The sequence below is a fragment of the Oryctolagus cuniculus genome, chromosome X (genome assembly GCF_051225735.1).
Source record: "Oryctolagus cuniculus isolate XC-2025 breed Fujian yellow rabbit chromosome X, ASM5122573v1, whole genome shotgun sequence".
Taxonomy (NCBI): domain Eukaryota; kingdom Metazoa; phylum Chordata; class Mammalia; order Lagomorpha; family Leporidae; genus Oryctolagus; species Oryctolagus cuniculus.
Genome location: NC_142888.1, coordinates 7,183,020 through 7,204,334, shown reverse-complemented (window position 1 = coordinate 7,204,334; position 21,315 = coordinate 7,183,020). Strand labels below are relative to the sequence as shown.

The following is a 21,315-nucleotide window of genomic DNA, read 5'->3' as shown; positions in this document are numbered from 1 at the left end:
TGAACTTTCCCCAGTGGGGCTTCAGGCCTTGTTCCCTGTGGGCTCTTTTTGCCTTTCCCCTCCAATGTCTCGGGTTACTGAGGTTTTTTGTCTCACCTCCCCTTCCCGTGCTGGTGCGCACACTCTGTGGCTCGCTCAGCTAGGCTGCTGAAGCTGCTCGGCTTCCATGCGATGGGCGACCTTGCTCTCCCCGTAGGTCCTCCGTGTTACATCCACTAGATCCAGAAGAGTTTCCTCTGCAATTTTTTCCTGAGCCTTTTCCTGAGGCTACAGTAGTTCCACTTTTATTAAACTATCTTTTCCCTGACTATCGGTGCACGCCCTCACTATTCCGCCATCTTGGCTCCACCCTGGCAATTTCTTATTGATTGAATTTCATTACTTAATATTGATCTGCTTAGGTATTCTATTTCTTCCTGACTCAAATTTGGTAAGGTATGTATATCCAAGAATTTTACTCTCATTTCTGATAGTTAAATAGAATAAGCCTGAAAGCAGAACTATATATCATAAAATCTCCATTCTATTTTCTTGCTGTTTCATGGGAAGCAAATAAAGATAGGCAGGATTATGGTAAATCCCCATACAGATGAGAAATCATTCATTAGAGGGCATGCTACTCTCAAGGCTCAATTATACATCAATGGCTCAACTAAAATGTAGCTTGTCAGGAGGTTGATTTACTTTTACTTTGTGGGTGAGTATTTGGCCTAACATTAAGACACCAATTGAGATGCTTACATCTGATATCAGGGTGCCTGGGTTTAAGTCCAAGCTGTGCTTTTGATTCCAGCTTCCTGTTAATGTGTACCTGGAAGTAGTAGTGATGGCTCAGTTCATTGGATTCCTGCCAGCCATGTGGAGACCTGGACTGAGTTCCTGGCTACTGGTTTTGGCCTGGCCCAGTCTTAGCTGTTGTGGGAATTTGGGAAGTAAATGGATACAAGCTCTTTCTATGTTTCCATTTATCTGTTTCCCATGCTCCCACAACTCATTTCAATGTTCTTGTGACTTTCAAGTAAATAAAAAAAAGCTTAATTTTACTTTGCACTTTATATTAAAATATAAGTAGAAATATTGAAGCAGTTCATTATAACTGGATGAGCTTCTGGAAAATTTAGGCACCATATATATATTTTATGGCAAAATAGGGACCAACCAATAGAGATTGGGATGCAATGTCTTTGCACTTACAGTTAAGGAACTTGAAAGTGCTATGTGTGGTTTTGTCTACTTAAGATATAACTGTACTGTGTCAGTTACGTATTTGCAGGTTTTCAGTTCTGAATTCATTCTTTGGTGCTTACTCTGTGGTCACAGACTGGGATCTTGAAACATTTCTCTTTTACAGTGAGCACAATGTTATATATTTTTGTCAGTAGAGGGCACTGGAGGGACATTGTAATGGGGGAAAGTGGGCTTCTCTTTCAGGTTCCATGGGGCCGTGTTTACTTTTTCTTCTTTCTACTGAAAGGTCTATCTATCAAGTGGGACAGCTGGGGGTTCTCTGACCCAGCCACACATCCATATCATGTAGTCCATGACTGACACTGTAGGCTCAGTTTGGATTTAGTGGCAAACATCCAAGAAGGTAGAAGTCAGGATCTCAATCAGGGCCCTCCTTGTGATGACAGAGACCCAACTATCTGAGACTTTACCTGCTGCTTCCAGGTGTACATTAGCTGGATGCTGGAACTGGGAACAGAGCCAGGACTTGAATCCAGGCACTCGAATACGGGATGCAAATACTCTAAGTAGTGTCTTAATGCCACATCAAATGCCAACTCTCCCTTAAAGAAGCACCAAAATGCTTTCTATCTACAAAACTCAGTATTACACCACAGCTTTTATCTGAAGAGAAGTCTAGGCTATAATGAGAAAAGTTGTTTTTTCACAATATCAGGTGTCGCTCCCCCTCTTCGTGGAGGAGCAACACTAAACCCTGCCTAGGCTTCATATCCGAGTCACGGCACCATTATGTCGCTCCCCCTCTTCGTGGAGGAACGACACAGGACCCTGCGCTGTTCTTTCGTCTGCTCGGCCCTCCCCGGGTTTGCTGCTGGTTCTTCCCGGGTTGGCTGCCATCCCTTCCACCTCCGTGGAAGGGCGGTTCCCCCTGCCACATTCCCCACTTCCGCAGGGGAGCGGCACACCGCCGGCCGGCTCTCTCGGGGGCTGCACAAGGTGTTCCCCTTAGGTGTTCCCCTTAGATGTTCCTGGTGCATGCCGTCTCTCTCCTCCTTTATAGTCCTCCTCCGCCAATCCCAACTCGGCTGCCCACATGCCGAGTACGCTGCTCTCCTCCAATCAGGAGCAGGTCCTACAGTTTATTGGCTGAACTGGAGGCAGCTGTGTAGAAGCTGTTTCCTCCCTTCTCAGTGCCATATTGTGGGAGAGCAGATGCATAGAATAAGTCTTAATTCCAGTAACTCAGTCCAGTCCGGGTTGCTCCCCACAATCAGGGACCTTCTGAAGACGAATATGGAATTATTTTTATAGATTTTTCAATCATGAGAGTATCTATCACTGTTTTTACAAAGAACATCTAAAGATAAAATATGAATACATTCACTTTTACTTCACTGTGGTGCATGCTGCTATCCTGGTAACTTAAATATAGCCCCAAGGTTTTGAATGATTAGCAAAAGAAAACTATGCTTGCATAAATGATATGATATAGATGTCAGGGCCAAGACTAAATTCAACTCCTTACTTTCTCCTCCAAGCTCCTCTCTTACATCTAACTGTTGAGTCTGTACAGTTTAAACTATTTCTAGTATGAATAGCAGAGAAAGCCCTATAACCTCAGCCCAGATGGAGTTCAAGAGTAAACAATTCATAAATTTAAAGAATGGAAAAAATTATGCAGAATGTTTATGAAATAAAACAAAACTTAGGCAAAATAAAACAACACATAGGCGAAATTGTTTATGAAACTAAATATGTAAAGAAAAAATATAGCTTGGAAAGAAGAGATGGGAAAGAGAAGAGATGGAGGGGCCGGCGCTGTGGCTCACATGGTTAATCCTCAGACTGCGGCGCCGGCATCCCATATGGGTGCTGGGTTCTAGTCCCAGTTGCTCCTCTTCCAGTCCAGCTCTCTGCTGTGGCCTGGGAGGGCAGTGGAGGATGGCCCAAGTGCTTGGGCCCTGCACCTGCATGGGAGACCAGGAGGAGGCACCTGGCTCCTGGCTTCGGATCAGCGCAGCAGCGGCCGTAGCAGCCATTTGAGGGGTGAACCAACGGAAGGAAGACCTTTCTCTCTCTCTCTCTCTCTCTGTAACTCTACCTATCAAATAAATAAAAAAAGAGAAGATATGGAAAAGAGAAGATAGATGAGAAGAGACAAGATGAGAGAAGAAGATCATGAGAATACTTTGTGAAATGTAAAGTAGAATGCAATGAAAAGATAAGGTGAACACCAAAAGAAACCAAATAGATATTCACTGTATTTATTCTTCCCATTATCTTTACAAATGCAATGAGGTAAAGTGCTAATACATGCCATATACAAGATCACACTGTTAGTAAATGCAGAACGTGTATGTGAATCTTGAATAACCTGATTTAAGTACTGTGACTTTAATGACTGCTTGTCTTGACTTTATCAAAGCAGACAATAGGAGAGCAGCAGGGAAACAACAAGCAGAGAAAGTCTGATGAAGCAAGAAGTCTGAAATAGCATCTCTTCAGATTCAAAGACTGCAGTGGAACAGGAGTGAGCAGGAAGCAGAGTACAGAAGTGAAGAGAACTCCAGATTCTCTCTAACTGATTAACCAAATAAAACAAGAAGTTTTGCAAGCAAACAGGTGGTTCCCAAAATGCCAGAGAATGCACAATCTGGGACCAAGCCTAATTGTGAGGGAGATAACAGATCAATAGAGGTGAAATATAATATTTATCTTCAGTCAACACTCACTCAGATATATAGTACACTGTTTATCTACATTGTCTTTTGTCTTTTAAAATTATGCTCTGTCATTAGTTTCATAATATTTAAAGACAAGTTTCAAAGAAATTTAAGCTGTTCAGTTTCCTTTTATTTATTCTATTTATTTCAACAGTGATCTCTGCCTAACACGGCGACCAATTTCCCTTCCCACCAGATTTGTTCATCCTCATAGCCTGCTGTTTTCTAAACTTTAATCACAAAGGACTCTCTAAATTTTAGAAGTAAGAACTTAAACAGATAATCTAGCCTAAGGATTGATAAAGTCACTTTTGACTATTTCACTATGTATCCTATAAAATTATCAGTTAAACGCCTTTATAGTTATAAATACCATAAAATATGCTTCAATATTTTATATAAAAGCAATGTAAACTATTTTTAAAAATGAGAATATACTTGAAATTGAGAGAAAAAAGTTATGTCTTACCAAGCAAATAAATACTAATATTATAGAGTATATTGTTTTCAATGGTATTGATTCATTCTGCATATGTAATACATTTGATTTTTATTTAACATTATCATTTAGAATTTCTGTTAAGATTGGCATATAAATATTTTGGGTATATTCATAAATACAATTCATTGTAATGTAATTTACTAAATTATTATATTATTTCCTATTTTCAATATTACATGTTATGCTGCTACATTTTCTAGAAAATGTTATTGTGCTCTGCAATTTATTTTTAGATTAGATTCTCAGAGTAGAGCAATATAGAACCTGGAGCCAGACTGAGATCAAATCTGACCTTAAATCCTTAACTATGTCAATTCAGGAAGGTCACCTAACTGTTTTGTGCTTCAGTTTCCTCATGCGTAACATGGAGGCAACAGTAATAATACTTATTTCATCAGGTTTTTATGAGAACAAAGTAGTTTGTATGTAGAACAACATGAAGTCTTAATAAAAATAAAATTTTTAAAAATACTGCCTGATGCATGATTTTCTACCTTGAAATAGCTTAAAACTCATTTTCAGAAAATGTTTTATGAAGATACCGGATATTAAAGTATAAGCAAATATATGCATTCCAAATTCTCCGCAACATGTGAGTAGGTTTAATTTGTATATGTATCTGGGATTGTGAGCATTTGTGTTTATGAACTGATAGCTGAAAATTTGCATTTTATTATTGTTTTAAGGAACCCTTAAAACAATATTTGCAAGTGGAAATTAATGCTAGTCTGTGACTTAGTACTGGAAGACTATATCTCCATTTAACAATGTATAAATCCTAGGATATGTGCATTATCTTTTTCATTTAACATTAACAACTTCCATTTTAAAAACACTAGTCAGCACTCATAGATACTTTTTATCACTTTGCATCTTGTTTTGTTGTTTTCCTCTGGTTCTTTGCTATTCTACACTTTCCTATTCTGGAATTCAGCCTCATTTATTTCATTATCTTATTCAAATACATTTCTCAAAAATGTAGTTTAGTGGATGTTTGTTGATCTAAAAACAACTTTTTGTTGCTTTCAGGCATCCAAAATTATTTTGATGATATCCTTTGTTTCCTATTGCTTTCCTCCTCAGACACTAACAACTAGTTAAAGGTGCACTAACCATAATCTATCGTCTATATCCTTTATCATCTCTTAGTTTTGATCTTAACTTACTGAACATCTGATTAATATTAAAGTTCATTTTGTGTTTCATTGTTCCTATTTTCGACAGCTTCCATTTCACTTTTCACTGCTGTCAGCATGGTTTAATTTCTATTTCTGAGTTGCTAGTTTTATACGACTATTTTCTTAGTTCATTTTGCTCCCAGTTCATAGTGGCCTTGTTTTCTTTGTGGTATGGTATTTTTTTTTTTTTTTTGACAGGCAGAGTGGACAGTGAAGAGAGAGAAACAGAGAGAAAGGTCTTCCATTTTTCCGTTGGTTCTTCCCCCAATGGCCACTGCGGCCGGCGCACTGCGGCTGGAGCACTGCGCTGATCTGAAGCCAGGAGCCAGGTGCTTCCTCCTGGTCTCCCATGCGGTTGCAGGGCCCAAGGACCTGGGCCATCCTCCACTGCACTCCCGGGCCTCAGCAGAGAGCTGGACTGGAAGAGGAGCGACCAGGACAGAATCCGGCGCCCCAACCGGGACTAGAACCTGGTGTGCCGGCGCCGCAGGCGGAGGATTAGCCTATTGAGTACGGCGCCGGCCTCTTTTTTATTTTTCAATACAAGCAATGTTCTTTTGATTCTGACTGAGAAAATTAAACAAATGTTCTTAGTAGACATACTTCCTCTTAGGGATGGAATTTTTTTTCTAATATATGAGGATACTTGATCTTGTTATTTAGATTCTTTTTCTTTACTTATGCTTAAATACAGATCTATTTCAGAAAGATACATCTCACAACATTCCTCATCTTTCTATCTCAATGTACTCAGGCATTGAAGGGCACTCTGATACTTGCATTGCCCTGTGGAATTCCTATGATCAGCAAGTTTTCATAAGTGATATTATGGGGTCTTGTTTAGGGCATAGTGATATTTTAAAAGTATACATGATCACAACAAATACAATCTTTTTCCTCAGACTGTAAAGCAGTTTTGCTCTTTATTTTCTTTAGTTTTAAAATATTTTTATTCATTTGCATGCATTTCATAAATACAACTTTAGGAACATAGTAATTTTTCCCACCATACTTGCCCTCTCACCCACTCTCTCACCCCTCTTTCTCTTCCCTCTGCTGTCCCTGTCTTGTTGTTTACCAAGATCTGTTTTCATTTAACTTCAAATGCAGAGGATGAACTCTATTCTAGTTACAGAGCTCTCTCTGTATGAGAGAGAAAAAGAAAAAGAAGAAAAAAAAGAAGAAAACTGTTCCTCAACAGTCCAGACAAGGGCTCTTCAGTTATTGCATCTCAAAGGTAACTTTACTTATTTTCTTCCTTCCTCCCCTCCCCTTTCATTTTAGAAAGTCCATTATCTTTAAAGAAGAACCCAAGAATTATACATCATTTGAGAGCTCTTAGACACAACTACAACTTATGAGACATAAGAATATCCTCCGCTTAATACACTAAAAGAAATAATTCTTTGGGAACAAGTTTTACTATTAAGTCTCATAACTCTTTGGGGACAGAAGTCCTGCAAGGGAAGTTAGTACACAGTGACTCTTGTTTATTCAACAGTTAGCACTCTCATGCATGATATCAGTTATCACCTGAGGCTCTTACAGATATAATTTTAAAAAATTCCATCCACAGGTAGTGAATCCACACACGTGGAACCCTTGGATACAGAGGGTCAACTGTACACATTATTTGATCTTTGAAAAAGAGGCATTATAAGTAATATATTACTTAGCATAAATCAAGTAGAATATTCCAATTAACCCACAATTTGATTTTAAACAAGTTCTTAAACTATTCAGCATTTTTATTTTCTAGTACATATTAAAAACAAAGAAAAGGAAGAAACAGAAAAGCCTAAATAATTAAAAAAATTTAAATAAATAAGTACTGGAAAGAAAATCACCAGCTTTACCTAGAAAAGTTATTTCCCCTAGCAAGAATAATATGTAAAAATATTAATATCTTCATTTTTATATTAAGAACAAAGCCTCAAAAAAGTCAAGTGATTTGACTAAGGTCACTGACACAGAACTACATTCAGATCATTTTTTTTAGGCTCAAAATCATTTTTTCCACACAATGGATTTGGAAGGATACTTGTTCTCACAATTTTGTTTAAAAGAAAGCATTCTAGTATCATATATCAAGTAGTACAGCATATTATATTATTTTAAGAAGTTGATTCCTTATAAGAAAAGTAATATGAACATTTACATAGAACCTTTTAACAGAGGCTGGGCCATCTTTGCATAAGAAGGCCAGGATGAGAAAAATAACAACATGAAAATAGAAGTGCTTCTTGCCGGAGCTGCGGCTCACTAGGCTAATCCTCCGCCTTGTGGCGCAGGCACACCAGGTTCTAGTCCCGGTCGGGGCGCCGGATTCTGTCCCGGTTGCCCCTCTTCCAGGCCAGCTCTCTGCTGTGGCCCAGGAGTGCAGTGGAGGATGGCCCAAGTGCTTGGGCCCTGCACCCCATGGGAGACCAGGATAAGTACCTGGCTCCTGCAATCGGATCAGCACGGTGTGCCAGCCGTGGCGGCCACTGGAGGGTGAACCAACGGCAAAGGAAGACCTTTCTCTCTCTCTCTCTCTCTCTCTCTGTCCACTCTGCCTGTCAAAAAAAAAAGAAAAAAAAAAGAAGTGCTTCTTGAGTTCTTGAGTTGAAATGACTGGTTAATGCCATCCACTATCTTCACCATAATTAGTTTTTTAAATTATGACTAGATTGAAGTAAAAATTGACAAGGTAAATATTTGGCATTCATTTCTAAATTTCTTGAATATTTTATGCTGTCATTAATTTCTAATAGCAAGTTATCTCAGAATTGACTTTTGAGAAAGAAAAGTGATGTCAATTTAGCAATGAGTCAGCTATTAGGAATGAAGATAAACTTATTTAAATATAATTTTAAAGTGATTAGAAAACATTATAATTTATAAATAGTTTTAAATGTTTAAGAAAATATTTTGAAACCTGGCTACTGTTTATCTCAGTTTTTTAAAAATCAGAATGATTTTTTTAATTACAAATATTTAAAACATTTTCACAAAAATTTCAAATATGCATGCAAAGCAGAGATCATGATGCATTGTACAATCATTTATCTATTACTGAACATCAATAGTGATCAAAATAGGACCATCTCATTTCATCTACACAAACTTTAGAAATACTTTTATTGATGAAAGAGATCAATTTAAGGGAAATACTAATTATATGTATAAACACCTCCAGTGTGTCACTTTACATGTTTTATAATTGGAATTTTTTATAATTCTGAAATATGCATACTAATATTACCATTTTACAACTAGGAAACTGTGAAAACATGTCACTTGAAGTCACTTTAGGTCCTCATATCTTTGTTAAGGCAGTTGCCTCTATTTTGCACCAGCTGGGTTTCAGCTCCCAAATAGCAGCCACTTAACAATCCCTCACATCATGCCCTAATAGGGTTCTTTTTATTTTTCTTAGGCTTTCCTGCTGATGCCTTTGTGTAACATTGACTGAAGCCAATGCCCTTGCAACAAGAAAGGTAGGGGGAAACTTTTGACTGGACTAACAGAAAAGCCCTCCTCTCCTCTCTAATGAAAAGTCTTGAGATGCTGTTGACCTTGCTCTCTGGGGAACAATTCTATTAAATTAGGCAAACACCTTACAGATGTATCTTCCGTATGGCTCTCCCTTCCCTGCCCTCTTAATTTCATCCATCAGTATTGATGGATGGTATAGCAGTCCATTGTAAGGAATAAGATATAAACTCTCTGCTTTAGGCTTTATTCTCTGTGAAACTCAGGTTAAAGAATCAGCTAAAGAATTTAAGAATTCTGCCTAAATTTATCATTATTCAGAACTAAGATTCAAACTAAAGGTTTTGTTAATCCAAATCCAGTGTTCTATCTCTATAATGCTTAGGATCACAAACGAAAATCAGCCGTGTTTATTTGTGAGGTTGGCACTGATAACATGGATTGCCTTCCTGATGATTTCACTGAATCTTAGTTCTTGAAATTGTTATGTGGTGAAGCGAGAGTTATCCAGTTTAGGAAGCTATTAGAGGACTTTTGCAAATATAAAGCATCTCTTTGAGTATCTAGTATTATTTGAAAATGGTAATAAATCATTGAAAATTTTTTATGTGACCAAATCTCGTTTATGGGTGGTCTTCATGGTTCTGTGATCAGAAAGGGATCCAGATATTTAACTGAAAATCTCCAAATATTAGTATGCATGGGCCTTTTTCTTAGAGATATTCCATTTCTCTGAAGGTCAATCTTTTAATATCCAACCTGGTAGCATGAATCACTATAGCTGAGTATAGAGAAAGGAGTGAGACGCTGATTGTTCATTGTAAATTCTCATGTAATAACTCAGGTTTCAGTATAGAATCATCATAACTTTAAATAAAATTTCAAACCTCATTTTCTACCTCCAAGAATTTATTTCCTTAGCCTAATTCATGAAAATTATATTTAAGAGCCATTGTACAAAAAAAACCCCACAGCATTTCTTTAAGCATTTAAATTAATTTCTGCTATACTGTCACAGGATGGGAATTGAATTTTCTTCAGAAATAAATAACATTTCATATTTTTATAGTTCCTAAAGAATCTTTCTGAATGAATTATTCATAATTTCTTTGACATTTGACTATTAATTACAAATATGCATATAAAATATGATCTCAACAAATAAAAATACATTGAGAAAGACAAGTAAAGAGAAATCATGGATAAAAATTAGAGCTGACAATGAATCTAATATACAGAATGAATGCCATGACATGCACTTGCCAGCCTTGGTCCACAAACTTTGATGTGAAGTTTGTAGCAGCCAATGCATAAGGAAAAATACATCTCTTCTTGATACCAACACCAGGAAGAGACTATTCTTGAGAAGCTTTACAGAGAGAAAGCTGGAACACATACAGACGTCAATAATAGCCTTGAAGTAAGCACCATGAAGAACCCACCACGAAAGACTGAAGCCCAATTCAGGAAATTCAACAACAGCAGTCATTGCCACAGAAAATTCAATGGCAAAGAAACAAGCATTCATAAGAAATAAAACGTAGGAGGGAATGGGTCTTTTCATACTCCTTAGTTATTAACACAATATGCCCAGTGAGGCAGTAGCCCTATGACCCATGAGAAATAAGAATATAATTCAGAGTCTCAATAATCTAGAACAGGCCATAACTGCCAGATCTGGAAAGGGCATGGAGTTTGGTGTCAGATCTGTCCTCAAATGTTGGTAGAAATACAAATTAGTACAACTATTATGAAAAACAGTATGGAGATTCCTCAAGAAACAAAAATGGATCTATTAAATGACCTAGCTATTCCACTTTTAGGAATATATTCAAAGGAAATGAAGTCAGCCTAGAGATACCTGTACTTCCATGTTTAAAGCAGCCCAGTACAACATAACAATGATATGGAAATCAACCTATATAGGGAGTATGGAAATTGTGTGGATGTCTTATTATTTGGTATATGGATAGTTATAAATATTGTATTCACTGAATTATTATTTATATAACACATACTCTTCTATCCTTACTTTATGATCATTATCATTAATTATATATTGTGATATTAATACATCTGTTTTCAAGAAAAATACTATTATCTGTGTATGTATATACTACCAACATATGAAGCAAATATGGTAAAACATTAAAAATTGTTAAATATTAAAATACATTTTAAAATGCTTCTAGGAGCACAAAGAAAAACAAAGAAATGTCATACTGTATCCCATAAATATGTATAATTATTAATTATTTTCAATCTTTAAAAAACAGTTCAACACTTCAACAGCTTAACATTTGTGACCCTTAGTTCCCTCTATTTGTAAAATGAAGATTAATGACATAATATTTTTATAGAACCTAACACTTGGAATACAAATAGCCTAAATATTAGTTTCTTTCTATCCTCCAGGCCTTACAAGTAGATCAAAACAGTAATTATTATCCCTCCTGGACTAACTAGGAGAAAAGTACATCAACTCTCCACTCTTGAGACCATCCTCATAAATATCGAAAGTCATTATTGCTGCACAATGAAGGGAAGAGGATTAGAAAAGGATTACTCAGTATCATTTATATAGTAGATAACAAAGCAGGAAGAGAAATGCTGTACTGACGATATTTTGAAATAATACTTATCCCCACTATTCAGGTAAGATGTTTTTAATATGTTACCTTTCCTAAATACATTTAAAATGTTACCTACTTGAACATTTCATAAATATTCAAACATTTTAGAAATAACCTTATAAACTGGAAATAGGAATAGAAGACATTGGAAATGGCCTTTGGCAGGCATATAGACCTTCATCATCTAGTACCTTACAGATGCAGAAATAAAATGATCTCACACTAGGGGTGAAGAAGTTATGAGGACAGACCAGCATCAATCAAGAAAAGGATTTACAAACACAAGGAGTCAACTATTTTTCAACTAGAAAGAAGATGCCTCTTTACAAAATAAAATATTTTAACTCCATTTCTAGTAATAAAATACATGCAAAGCCATTAATTGATTCAACAGACATTGCCAAATTATCATTTAGAAGGTTGTTTGGTAGGTATAGAATCAGAGCAAAGAGTTTTGACCATTTTATGAAGTATTTCATTCAAATGACGATAGAGAAGAATTCTCTTTGATGTCTTTTTGTTATAGATGGACAGTAAAAAACTTATTTCAAACTCTGTTCTCTAGATTGTTTTATTTCAATACCAACACATATTATAATTCTAAGACATTCTATTACGTTTTTCCAGCAGATATAGCATATGATTATTAGTTATTACAATCTAAGTTTATATTTAGGTTCTTTCATATATTTTCTACAACATATGTACTAAAACTATTGAAGTTAGATTTTTTATTTTGACTAATTTTCTTACAAGCTGAAGTCCTATTTACTAATTAAACACAGAATTATCCAGTGGCAAAGATAAAAATACATCCAAATGTACTTACCACATGAAGAATTTTATTCTCTGTTTCATATACAGTACAATCCTGAAAAAAAGAAATATACAAATTAGGTTAAAAATGAAGCATTCCTTTAAGATGTTTTCCTAAATATTTATTGTACCGTGATGTGAAAAAGTATTGAGAATCCGATTAAAAACAGAAGTAAGAATAGGAAAAATAATCTGGAATACTATAAACAAAAATATTAATAGAGGTTAGCTCTGAAAATGGGTTATAGAGGGTATTCTTTTGTTTAATTATAATTTTTAATTTTACAGACCTTAAATATATATACTATTCATAAAGGAAAATAACAGTTTTAAAAACAGATATAGAAAGTTTAACTATTTTCTATTTGAACTTAGTGTTAAATATATTTTGCTGAAATATATTCAACATTTCAAATACTAACCTATTATAGATTAGAACTTTAAAACACTGAAATTTATAGCAAGTTACATCAAATCTTATTTTATATTTTCAATTAGTAAGCAATTAAATATACATTATATTACACATTTAAAATTGATGCATGTTACGAAAACCAAGTTTACAGTTCTTACCTAAATTTAACCCCCTGAAATTCTGAAAAATTGTCTTTCAAAAACACTATTTTTTAAATGTGCAATTCCTTAATATACAGTAAGCAACAATATAACAAAATTATCTTTGCTTAGAAACTTAACACTCAGTTTCCCCCAAGGAATTTATAAAACAGGCAATGATATATATTAACAGTAATCCAATAAGTGTGTTGTGAGAATTAAATTAGAAAATGAAAGAAATCGCACAGCACAGCATCTGATATAAACCAAGTGATACATTCCACTATGTGTTATTGTTCTGTATCATTTTTAATTTCTTAAAACTTCATTACCTCTATTTAAAAATATAAAATTACTATTTAGCTAATTTTGAAAAAAAAAACAATATTCCACAGTACAGCATGTTTTAAGAAGTAACAATTCATTTCATTTTTCTTTGAATTTAATTTTAACAAAGACAAATCTTGTTCAACACAGTTTTTGATAGTACTATTTCACAACAATACTTTGTCAGAAGAAGTATGTATTCATATCAGGAGCAAGTTTTTCAAAGTAAAATAAACTTTAGGTCTGAAAGATTTCACAAACTAACAGAAATACTTAATACTTGCCTTTCCTTGGCACTCAAGGGAGTTCACGTGCCAAAGGAGACATTTCCTAGAAATACAGTCATATGTTGCCCAAAGTGAACTCTTTGACAAAAATTATGAATTTTATGTACAGAAGAACTAAACTGAAATAAAACATTAATGTTTTGAAAGTATACATATATGTCCATTTGAAAGAGTCCAATTTAACAGAAAATAATTTAAAACATGATTACGTTGGGAAGAGATGATTGTGGAAAGCTGAGAAGATGCCCCATTCCCCTTACTGCTTCTATACTTGCTTTAGCTGCAAAGGAGGTGTATTCCATGATTATCCTACATTCCCAGAATCAGACCATATGATTAAATATCCAAGCTTCAAAGGGATTCTCTTCAAGGAGAAAAGTAAATACATTGTTTATCCTACTTGTGATATAATAACACAAAGTAGCTAGATCAAGTCTCTTTAAAATAACGATTTACTCACAGATCCCTAGTGTGTTATAATAAAAAGAACTGTTAAAATAATCTTAATTTGTTCTCAGTAAACATATTGTTTGTTGATAGTGGTGCTGTAATTTTGCTGAATCTGTTGTGTGCTTTGGAAGGTGAAACAATTGAACGATTATGTGACTGTCATTCTATCATTCCTGTGTCATTAGTATTTTTGGCATGGGATAAAGCAGACACATATGTAAGACCAAATAAGTGAAAAAAAGGCTTGAGTTTCTTGATGTATTACTTATGCATATACATTATTTATGTATGTACATATTTCTTCACTCTTCCCACTGGAAAAGGTATAGGAACAATGACCAACCTAGTAATAAGGAACTTCCCAAAATGTGTGTCTTCAAATGCCATTTCCCAGGCCTTCTTGGAAAATGGTATTTCCAGATCTGGGATAGGAAATGTTCAAGATGAGCTTGGATTACACCATGATATAAAACAGTAGGAACCTATCAAAGACTATCAGGTTTGTGTCAATAGGACCCAGGAGTCAATGTGAAGAAATTCTCACTAGCTAAAGATGGACAATTGGGTAATCTATTAAAAAGAAAAAAATAACTGCAATGCACAGAAACACAGTATATTTTTCAAATATAAATATATTTACTATATTCAATGACAATATTAAAAACTAGGGACACACATTGTGGCACAGTAGGTTAAACTGTAGCTTGGGACACCCACATCCCCTGGAGTGCGGGTTTGAATTCAAGTATTCCACACTTCTGATTCAGCTTCCTGCTAATCTGCTTGGGATGCTTCAGTGATGACCCAAGTATTTTGGTTCCTGCCACCAATGTGGGAGACCCAGGTGGAGTTCCTGACTCTTGCCTTCACCCTAGTCTAATATTCACTGTTGCAGGCACTTGGGGAGTGAACCAGCAGATGGAAGATATCTCTGTCTTTCCTTCTTTTTCTCTGTCATTCAAATCAATCAATTAATCATTCAAAAATTAAATACACATACAAAATAAACTTAGTAATATTTTAATAATATTAGATCATGTATAACAGATTAGATCATGTATAACAGATGTACTTTCCCTCTTGAATCAGCAAATTATTGTTTAAATTTTTATTAATTTGAGAGACAAGACAGGTAGAGACAAAGATATACAGAGCTCTTTCCCACAAAAGCCAGGGCTGGGCTGAAGCCAGAACAAAGAGCTGGGAATTCAATCAAGAACTTCGAAATAAGTGGCAGGAGCCCAACTACTTGAGTCATCCATCACTGCCGTCTTCCAAAGTCTGCACTAGCAGGAATCTGGAGTCAGGAGCCAGAGCCAGGCGTTGAACTCAGGTACTCCAATGTGGGATACAGGCATCTCAACTGGTATCTTAACAACTACGTCAAATGTTCCACCCCTTGCCCATTCAGCAAGTGTTAATCAATTATGCTCTGGGTACAAAGATGCATAAAACATGGTCCTTGACTTAGAGAAGTACAGTTTAGAGAAATAGGCATTCACACAAATAACTTAAAACATGCTTAATTTCAAAGTTTTCATGCTGTTTTAAAGTTTAAAAGCTTTAAAAGTATAAATGGCACTAAACTGCATAAATTAATTTCTGGAAGGATCATTATTTATAATTTTCAAATATTAATATCTTATTAAAATATAACATGAACACTGGGTTGTGCTATACATATTGCTCTAGTAAATTTCAAACTTTGTAACATCTTTCATCAGCTGCAGCTCACTGACTGAAAGGATTACATTTGTAATAATAGATTTAAGATCAAAGAATGAAGTACTTATGCATACTCAACAATTCTGTCATGGCCCCACAAGACAAAAGTCTAAAGGAGATACGTGAAGTGAATAAAGTGACCAAAGTTTTTCATAACTATGAAAAACTGTCACACACAAACATGAAAATTAAAAAAAAATTTAAAACAAGCAAAACTAAAAACACTGTAAAAACAGACTTACTCAAGAAGCAGAGTAGGAAATAACTAACTCTGCCTAAAAAAGTCAGAAAAAATGGCTTGTAATTGAGTCTTGGAAACAGTAAGTCTTTAGGCAGAAAAATTAGTACACCGTTGCAAAATCAATGTAATCACATGTCAGGCACTGCTAAGCTACTCCAGCAATTTTCAGATTTTACACACACACATACACACAGTACTTAGCTCCCCAGAACGGTATGTTTTGGCCACATGTTTTCCTAATTTACTAAATTTTCCTCCCAATACACCTTTTCTTTCTTTAACAGCTTACTACTTTGAATAGCTTCTAGTTATTTGCATCTATACCTTTCAGCCAGATAGACCTGTTCTTCATTGAAAGCCACAGGACACAGGAAACTAAGAATAAAACAAAACTTAACAACACAAAGAATGCCAATTAACTGCCACTTTATAGAAGGGGGGAGAATAGAAATAAAGTGACTGTGTTCTATTCTGTTAATAATTTTGTGGAATTCATTTTATCATGGTAAATATTTAAATAGCTCTAGAAACTTGGGAGGATTCAATTTATTAGTAAATTATTTCTATCAAAATGTGATTTTAAAATGTATGCCTTTCAAGCATGAATTTTATGAATACTTTGGGGCCAAATCTTTTCCTGAAACATCATACTCCAAATTTTAAAAAGAAAATGTCACTGTGTATTGAGAAATTTATATTTTACAAATCTGTTCATACTAGGAAAAGATATACCTCTAATGTTCTAATTATTTTTTTAAAGATTTATTTATTTATTTAAAAGTCAGAGTTCACAGAGAGAGGAGAGGCAGAGAGAGAGAGAGAGAGAGAGAGAGGTCTTCCATCCAATGGTTCACTCCCCAATTGGCCTCAATGGCTGGAGCTGTGCAGATCGGAAGCCAGGAGCCAGGAGCTTCTTCTGGGTCTCCCACGCAGGTGCAGGGGCCCAGAGACTTGGGCCATCTTCTACTGCTTTCCCAGGCCATAGCAGAGAGCTGGATGGGAAGTGGAGCAGCCGGGTATTGAACCTGGGTCCATCTAGGATGCCAGCGCTTCAGGCTAGGGTGTTAACCCACTGTGCCACAGTGGCGGTCCCTAATGTTCTAATTATTTTTAAATTAAGATTAAATTTAGATTTAAAATTGGATTTAGTTATGGAACTATGTACTCTCAGGAATTTTCTTCAGTAGCTCAAGCTTTTTTTTACTCTACAAAATAAAATGTGAATGTCTTTTTATCCTTTCCCATATGTTTCTATAAATCACATGATGCACATTTAAATGGACCACTTTTCTAATGAGAAAATGTTCATAAAACTGAGTATTGTCTCCTCAATTTTGATCATTTTTCTTACTTAGAATGTAGGTATGCACAGCAACACCCTCCACACAGGATCATAATCAGTTATTCTTTCTGCAAAATGATGCAATGGCCATTCTGAGTAGAATGCACATGAATACACCTATTTCACTGATGTTCTATAACTTTTCAACAAGTTTAAGTATCTATGAGTCATAATGCTCATAACTAATATTATGTCTTATTAACTGTTCATTACAGTCATAAGAACAGTACATAGATTACTAATATGACATACATAAAGAGAAACAGTGGAGGGAAACAGTCCATCTCTAATATTACTATGTACATTTATATTTCATTGAACTTTATCATTATAAATGTTGTTTCATCTATCTCAATGTAATATATTTATAACAGACTTTTAAAAGTAAAACTATTGTTTTGCTTGGAGTAAAAAGGATTCATATCTATGAAAAGCTTTGATAATGGTACGTTCATACCAAACAATTTAACATATTCTACTATTAAGCTATCAAAATATCTTTATACACCTGTGATTAATTCAAGCACTGAGTTGCTATTATATTCTTTCTTTTTTAATTCATTTACCCATTCATTTATTCATGCCACAATTAAGTTCATTAAAAATGTTTCTTGGCATCTTCTAAATGCAATTCACTGTCAGGGATTTTTGGGTAATTAAAGCTAAGTTAAGGTTGGTCCTTGGCCTTCATGATTCCATTATTTATTGGAGGAGAAAACATTCGAATAACAATATAAATTACACAAGGGAGATTCTGAGAACAGATTCCACAGGGAAGGTAACACATTCTGGTTTGATAATTCTGGAATAAGTATTTAGAAGAGATGACTGTTCGGCTGGTCTTAAATGGCTTTCAAATTCAATTTCAATGGCTTGGAATTGAGGATTCAGGAGAAAAAAAATCAGATTCTGTGAAAATACTAAACAAAGGCATAGTCAATAAGGAGTAAGCAGACTGATGTGGCTAGAGTGCAAGATATGTGGGAAGAATAAAGTGGAAAAGAAAGCAGAGAAAATACTATGACATCGTATTGTAGAGAGCTACCAATGCTAGCCTGGGCAAAATTTGCTTTTGTTTTCAAGTGAATACAATTTCATCTTTCTATTACAATATAATTTCTATTTTGAAGCTCTTTCCACCAGGTTGGCAAAAACTTAGTCAATTGATAATTTCTCTCGACTTTCCTTGGGAAGGGTTGAAGTCAGGGTAGCCTATTTTAATAGTATAGTTGATGTTACACAGTAATGTGACAGCCTATTTTAATAGTATAGTTGAGTTGTGAGTATATGTGTGAGGTCAAGAGAGGTAGCCTTGAAATGCTCTGGTACAGCTAACAACTCCCACTGCCATTTCTTCCTTTCTTCGCAGTTCTTTAAGCTACAGGAGAAACTTTGGTAGCATTTTTCAGATAGGTAAATTTCTGCAAAGCTATGTATCTTCTAAGACATACCAAGTAGATGTTTTTTCTCCAGGAAGCATGGAGGAATGTGAACTTTATCCTGACACCAGGGAATGTTTACATAAGATGTTGGGAAGGAGTTGAGGATAGGTAGATGACATACAGGTAGCCAGAAACAGAGAATTAGATGACTGACTCAATACATACACAGAAAAGCTAGGAGGGGAAAAGTTAAACATTACCTCAACGGTTCAAGCTTAAACAAATGGATGAATGCATAGTTTAGATAGAGAACCTGATAGGATTAATATGATTCTATTTTAGGCTTGGGAAATTAGAAGTGTCTGAAAGACAGGATATGTTATATATAATTGCTGGCAGACAGCTGAAAAAACTGAATTGAAACTGAAATACAGCCATATCTGGGAGGTATTTACATTGAAGTGATAGTGACAACTACAAGGAATCATCATCATCATCATCATCATCATCCTACTACATAGTCTGTATGGTGGGATGGCAGCTGAGTATAGAATCTCAGATAATGCTTGTTTCAGGAGCCAAAGGGAGAATTAATTGCATGGCTACAACCAGATGAAGAAAGTTGTATTACAGAGACAAGGAAAGAGAGTTTTAGAAAGGGAGAGGGAATAAATGGTGTCTAATTTAAGTGATGCGCTAGGCACAATGGCCACAAGAGGCTTTAAAAATCAGTTTTAATATGATGGAAATGAAACTATAGGTGAAAAGGATAAGTCTTTGAAATTTAGATGTACCAATAATATCAACTAAGATAAACCACTCTAGGAGATGTTTCAAGGTAAGAAAGAAATTATAAAAGTTTTGTGGAAAGCAGGGTCAAGGTGATAGAACAGAAAGGGGAGAGGAAAAGAATATAGAGAGAAGAAATTTAGACTTTATCATGATATGCTAATTTATAAAAAACTAGATAAATATAGTTACATAATTCAGTTGATGTAAAGATTTTAAGTGGAAAGAAGGTTGAAGAAATGCTTTATATAACATGATTCCTATTATCACTGCTGGGAAATTGTATTAGGAGTTAGAGGATCTAGCACTACATACACATCCAGGGGTTGACACAACAAACCTAAAAAAGGAGAATTAAGGGCCACCATCACGGCTCACTTGGCTAATCCTCCGCCTGTGGTGCTGGCACCCCAGGTTCTAGTCCCGGTCGGGGCACTGGATTCTGTCCCGGTTGCCCCTCCTTCCAGGCCAGCTCTCTGCTGTGGCCTGGGAAGGCAGTGGAGGATGGCCCACTGCTTGGGACCTGCACCTGCATGGGAGACCAGGAGGAAGCACCTGGCTCCTGGCTCCTGGCTCCAGATAGGCACAGTGCGCCAGCCGTAGCGGCCATTTGGGGGGTGAACCAACGGAAGGAAGACCTTTCTTTCTGTCTCTCTCTCTCACTGTCTAACTCTGCCTGTCAAAAAAAAAAAAAAAAAAAAAAAAAAAAAAAAAAAAAAAAAAAAAAAGGAGAATTAAGTGAATGAAGTGTCATATCAAAGGGAAAAATAAGTGAATCAAGAATATATCTACTACCTTCTATCATCTCATAACTGTATAATAAAAATGTGGCAAATTCACTGATGAAGAGAAAGGAGGCTCAAATCTGGTTAAGGGCTGAAGAAGGATAAAGACTAACAGAGATGCTTTAAATGAAGATGTGTATTTCCTTAGAGAAAAAAATGACTAATATAGTATGGACTATGGTTAATTATCTATAGAAGAGCAAAGCATAATTTATTTTTATTTTTATTTTTTTTTGACAGGCAGAGTGGACAGTGAGAGAGAGAGAGAGAGAGAGAGAGAAAGGTCTTCCTTTTGCCGTTGGTTCACCCTCCAATGGCTGCCCCGGCCGGCGCGCTGCAGCTGGCGCACCGCGCTGATCCGATGGCAGGAGCCAGGGGCTTCTCCAGGGCCCAAGGACCTGGGCTATACTCCACTGCACTCCCTGGCCACAGTAGAGAGCTGGCCTGGAAGAGGGGCAACCGGGACAGAATCCGGTGCCCCAACCGGGACTAGAATCTGGTGTGCCAGCGCCGCAAGGGGGAGGATTAGCCTAGTGAGCCGTGGCGCCGGCTCGCATAATTTATTTTGAAGACAAAAGCAAAACCTCTGTTGTTCTAATTTTGAGCTATCTTACAGCCTTTTAAAAATTTTGAAAAGTTCCCAACTTTTTCCAAAATAGAGATTATTCCATTTTTAGTAGGAAGCTACAATAATCATCACTGCTTTACCACTTATTTTCAATCTGAATACATGTATAGATTTTTGCCTTACAATATCTTGAATACTGACAGACAACAGAATTTCTTCATTAAGGTATATTTTTTTCATACATGTATACAGTAATGGTCTTGAACAGCTCTAATAAAACTTTCTGGAATAAAAGAAATGTCCCATATCTGTGCTGTCCAATTTGGTAGCCACTAGACTCATGTGGCTAT

General features: G+C 35.8%; 1 protein-coding gene across 6 annotated transcripts in view; it reads right to left on the bottom strand.

The window, feature by feature from the left end:
• The window catches only part of CNKSR2 (connector enhancer of kinase suppressor of Ras 2), a 317,996-nt gene that overhangs the window by 181,436 nt on the left and 115,245 nt on the right, over positions 1-21,315 (bottom strand). For all 6 annotated transcript variants that reach the window (XM_002719953.6, XM_002719954.6, XM_008272442.5 and 3 more), the window contains exon 5: positions 12,528-12,569. In XM_002719953.6, the coding sequence (XP_002719999.1) occupies positions 12,528-12,569 (42 nt within the window). The remainder of the gene's footprint in view (positions 1-12,527; positions 12,570-21,315) is intronic.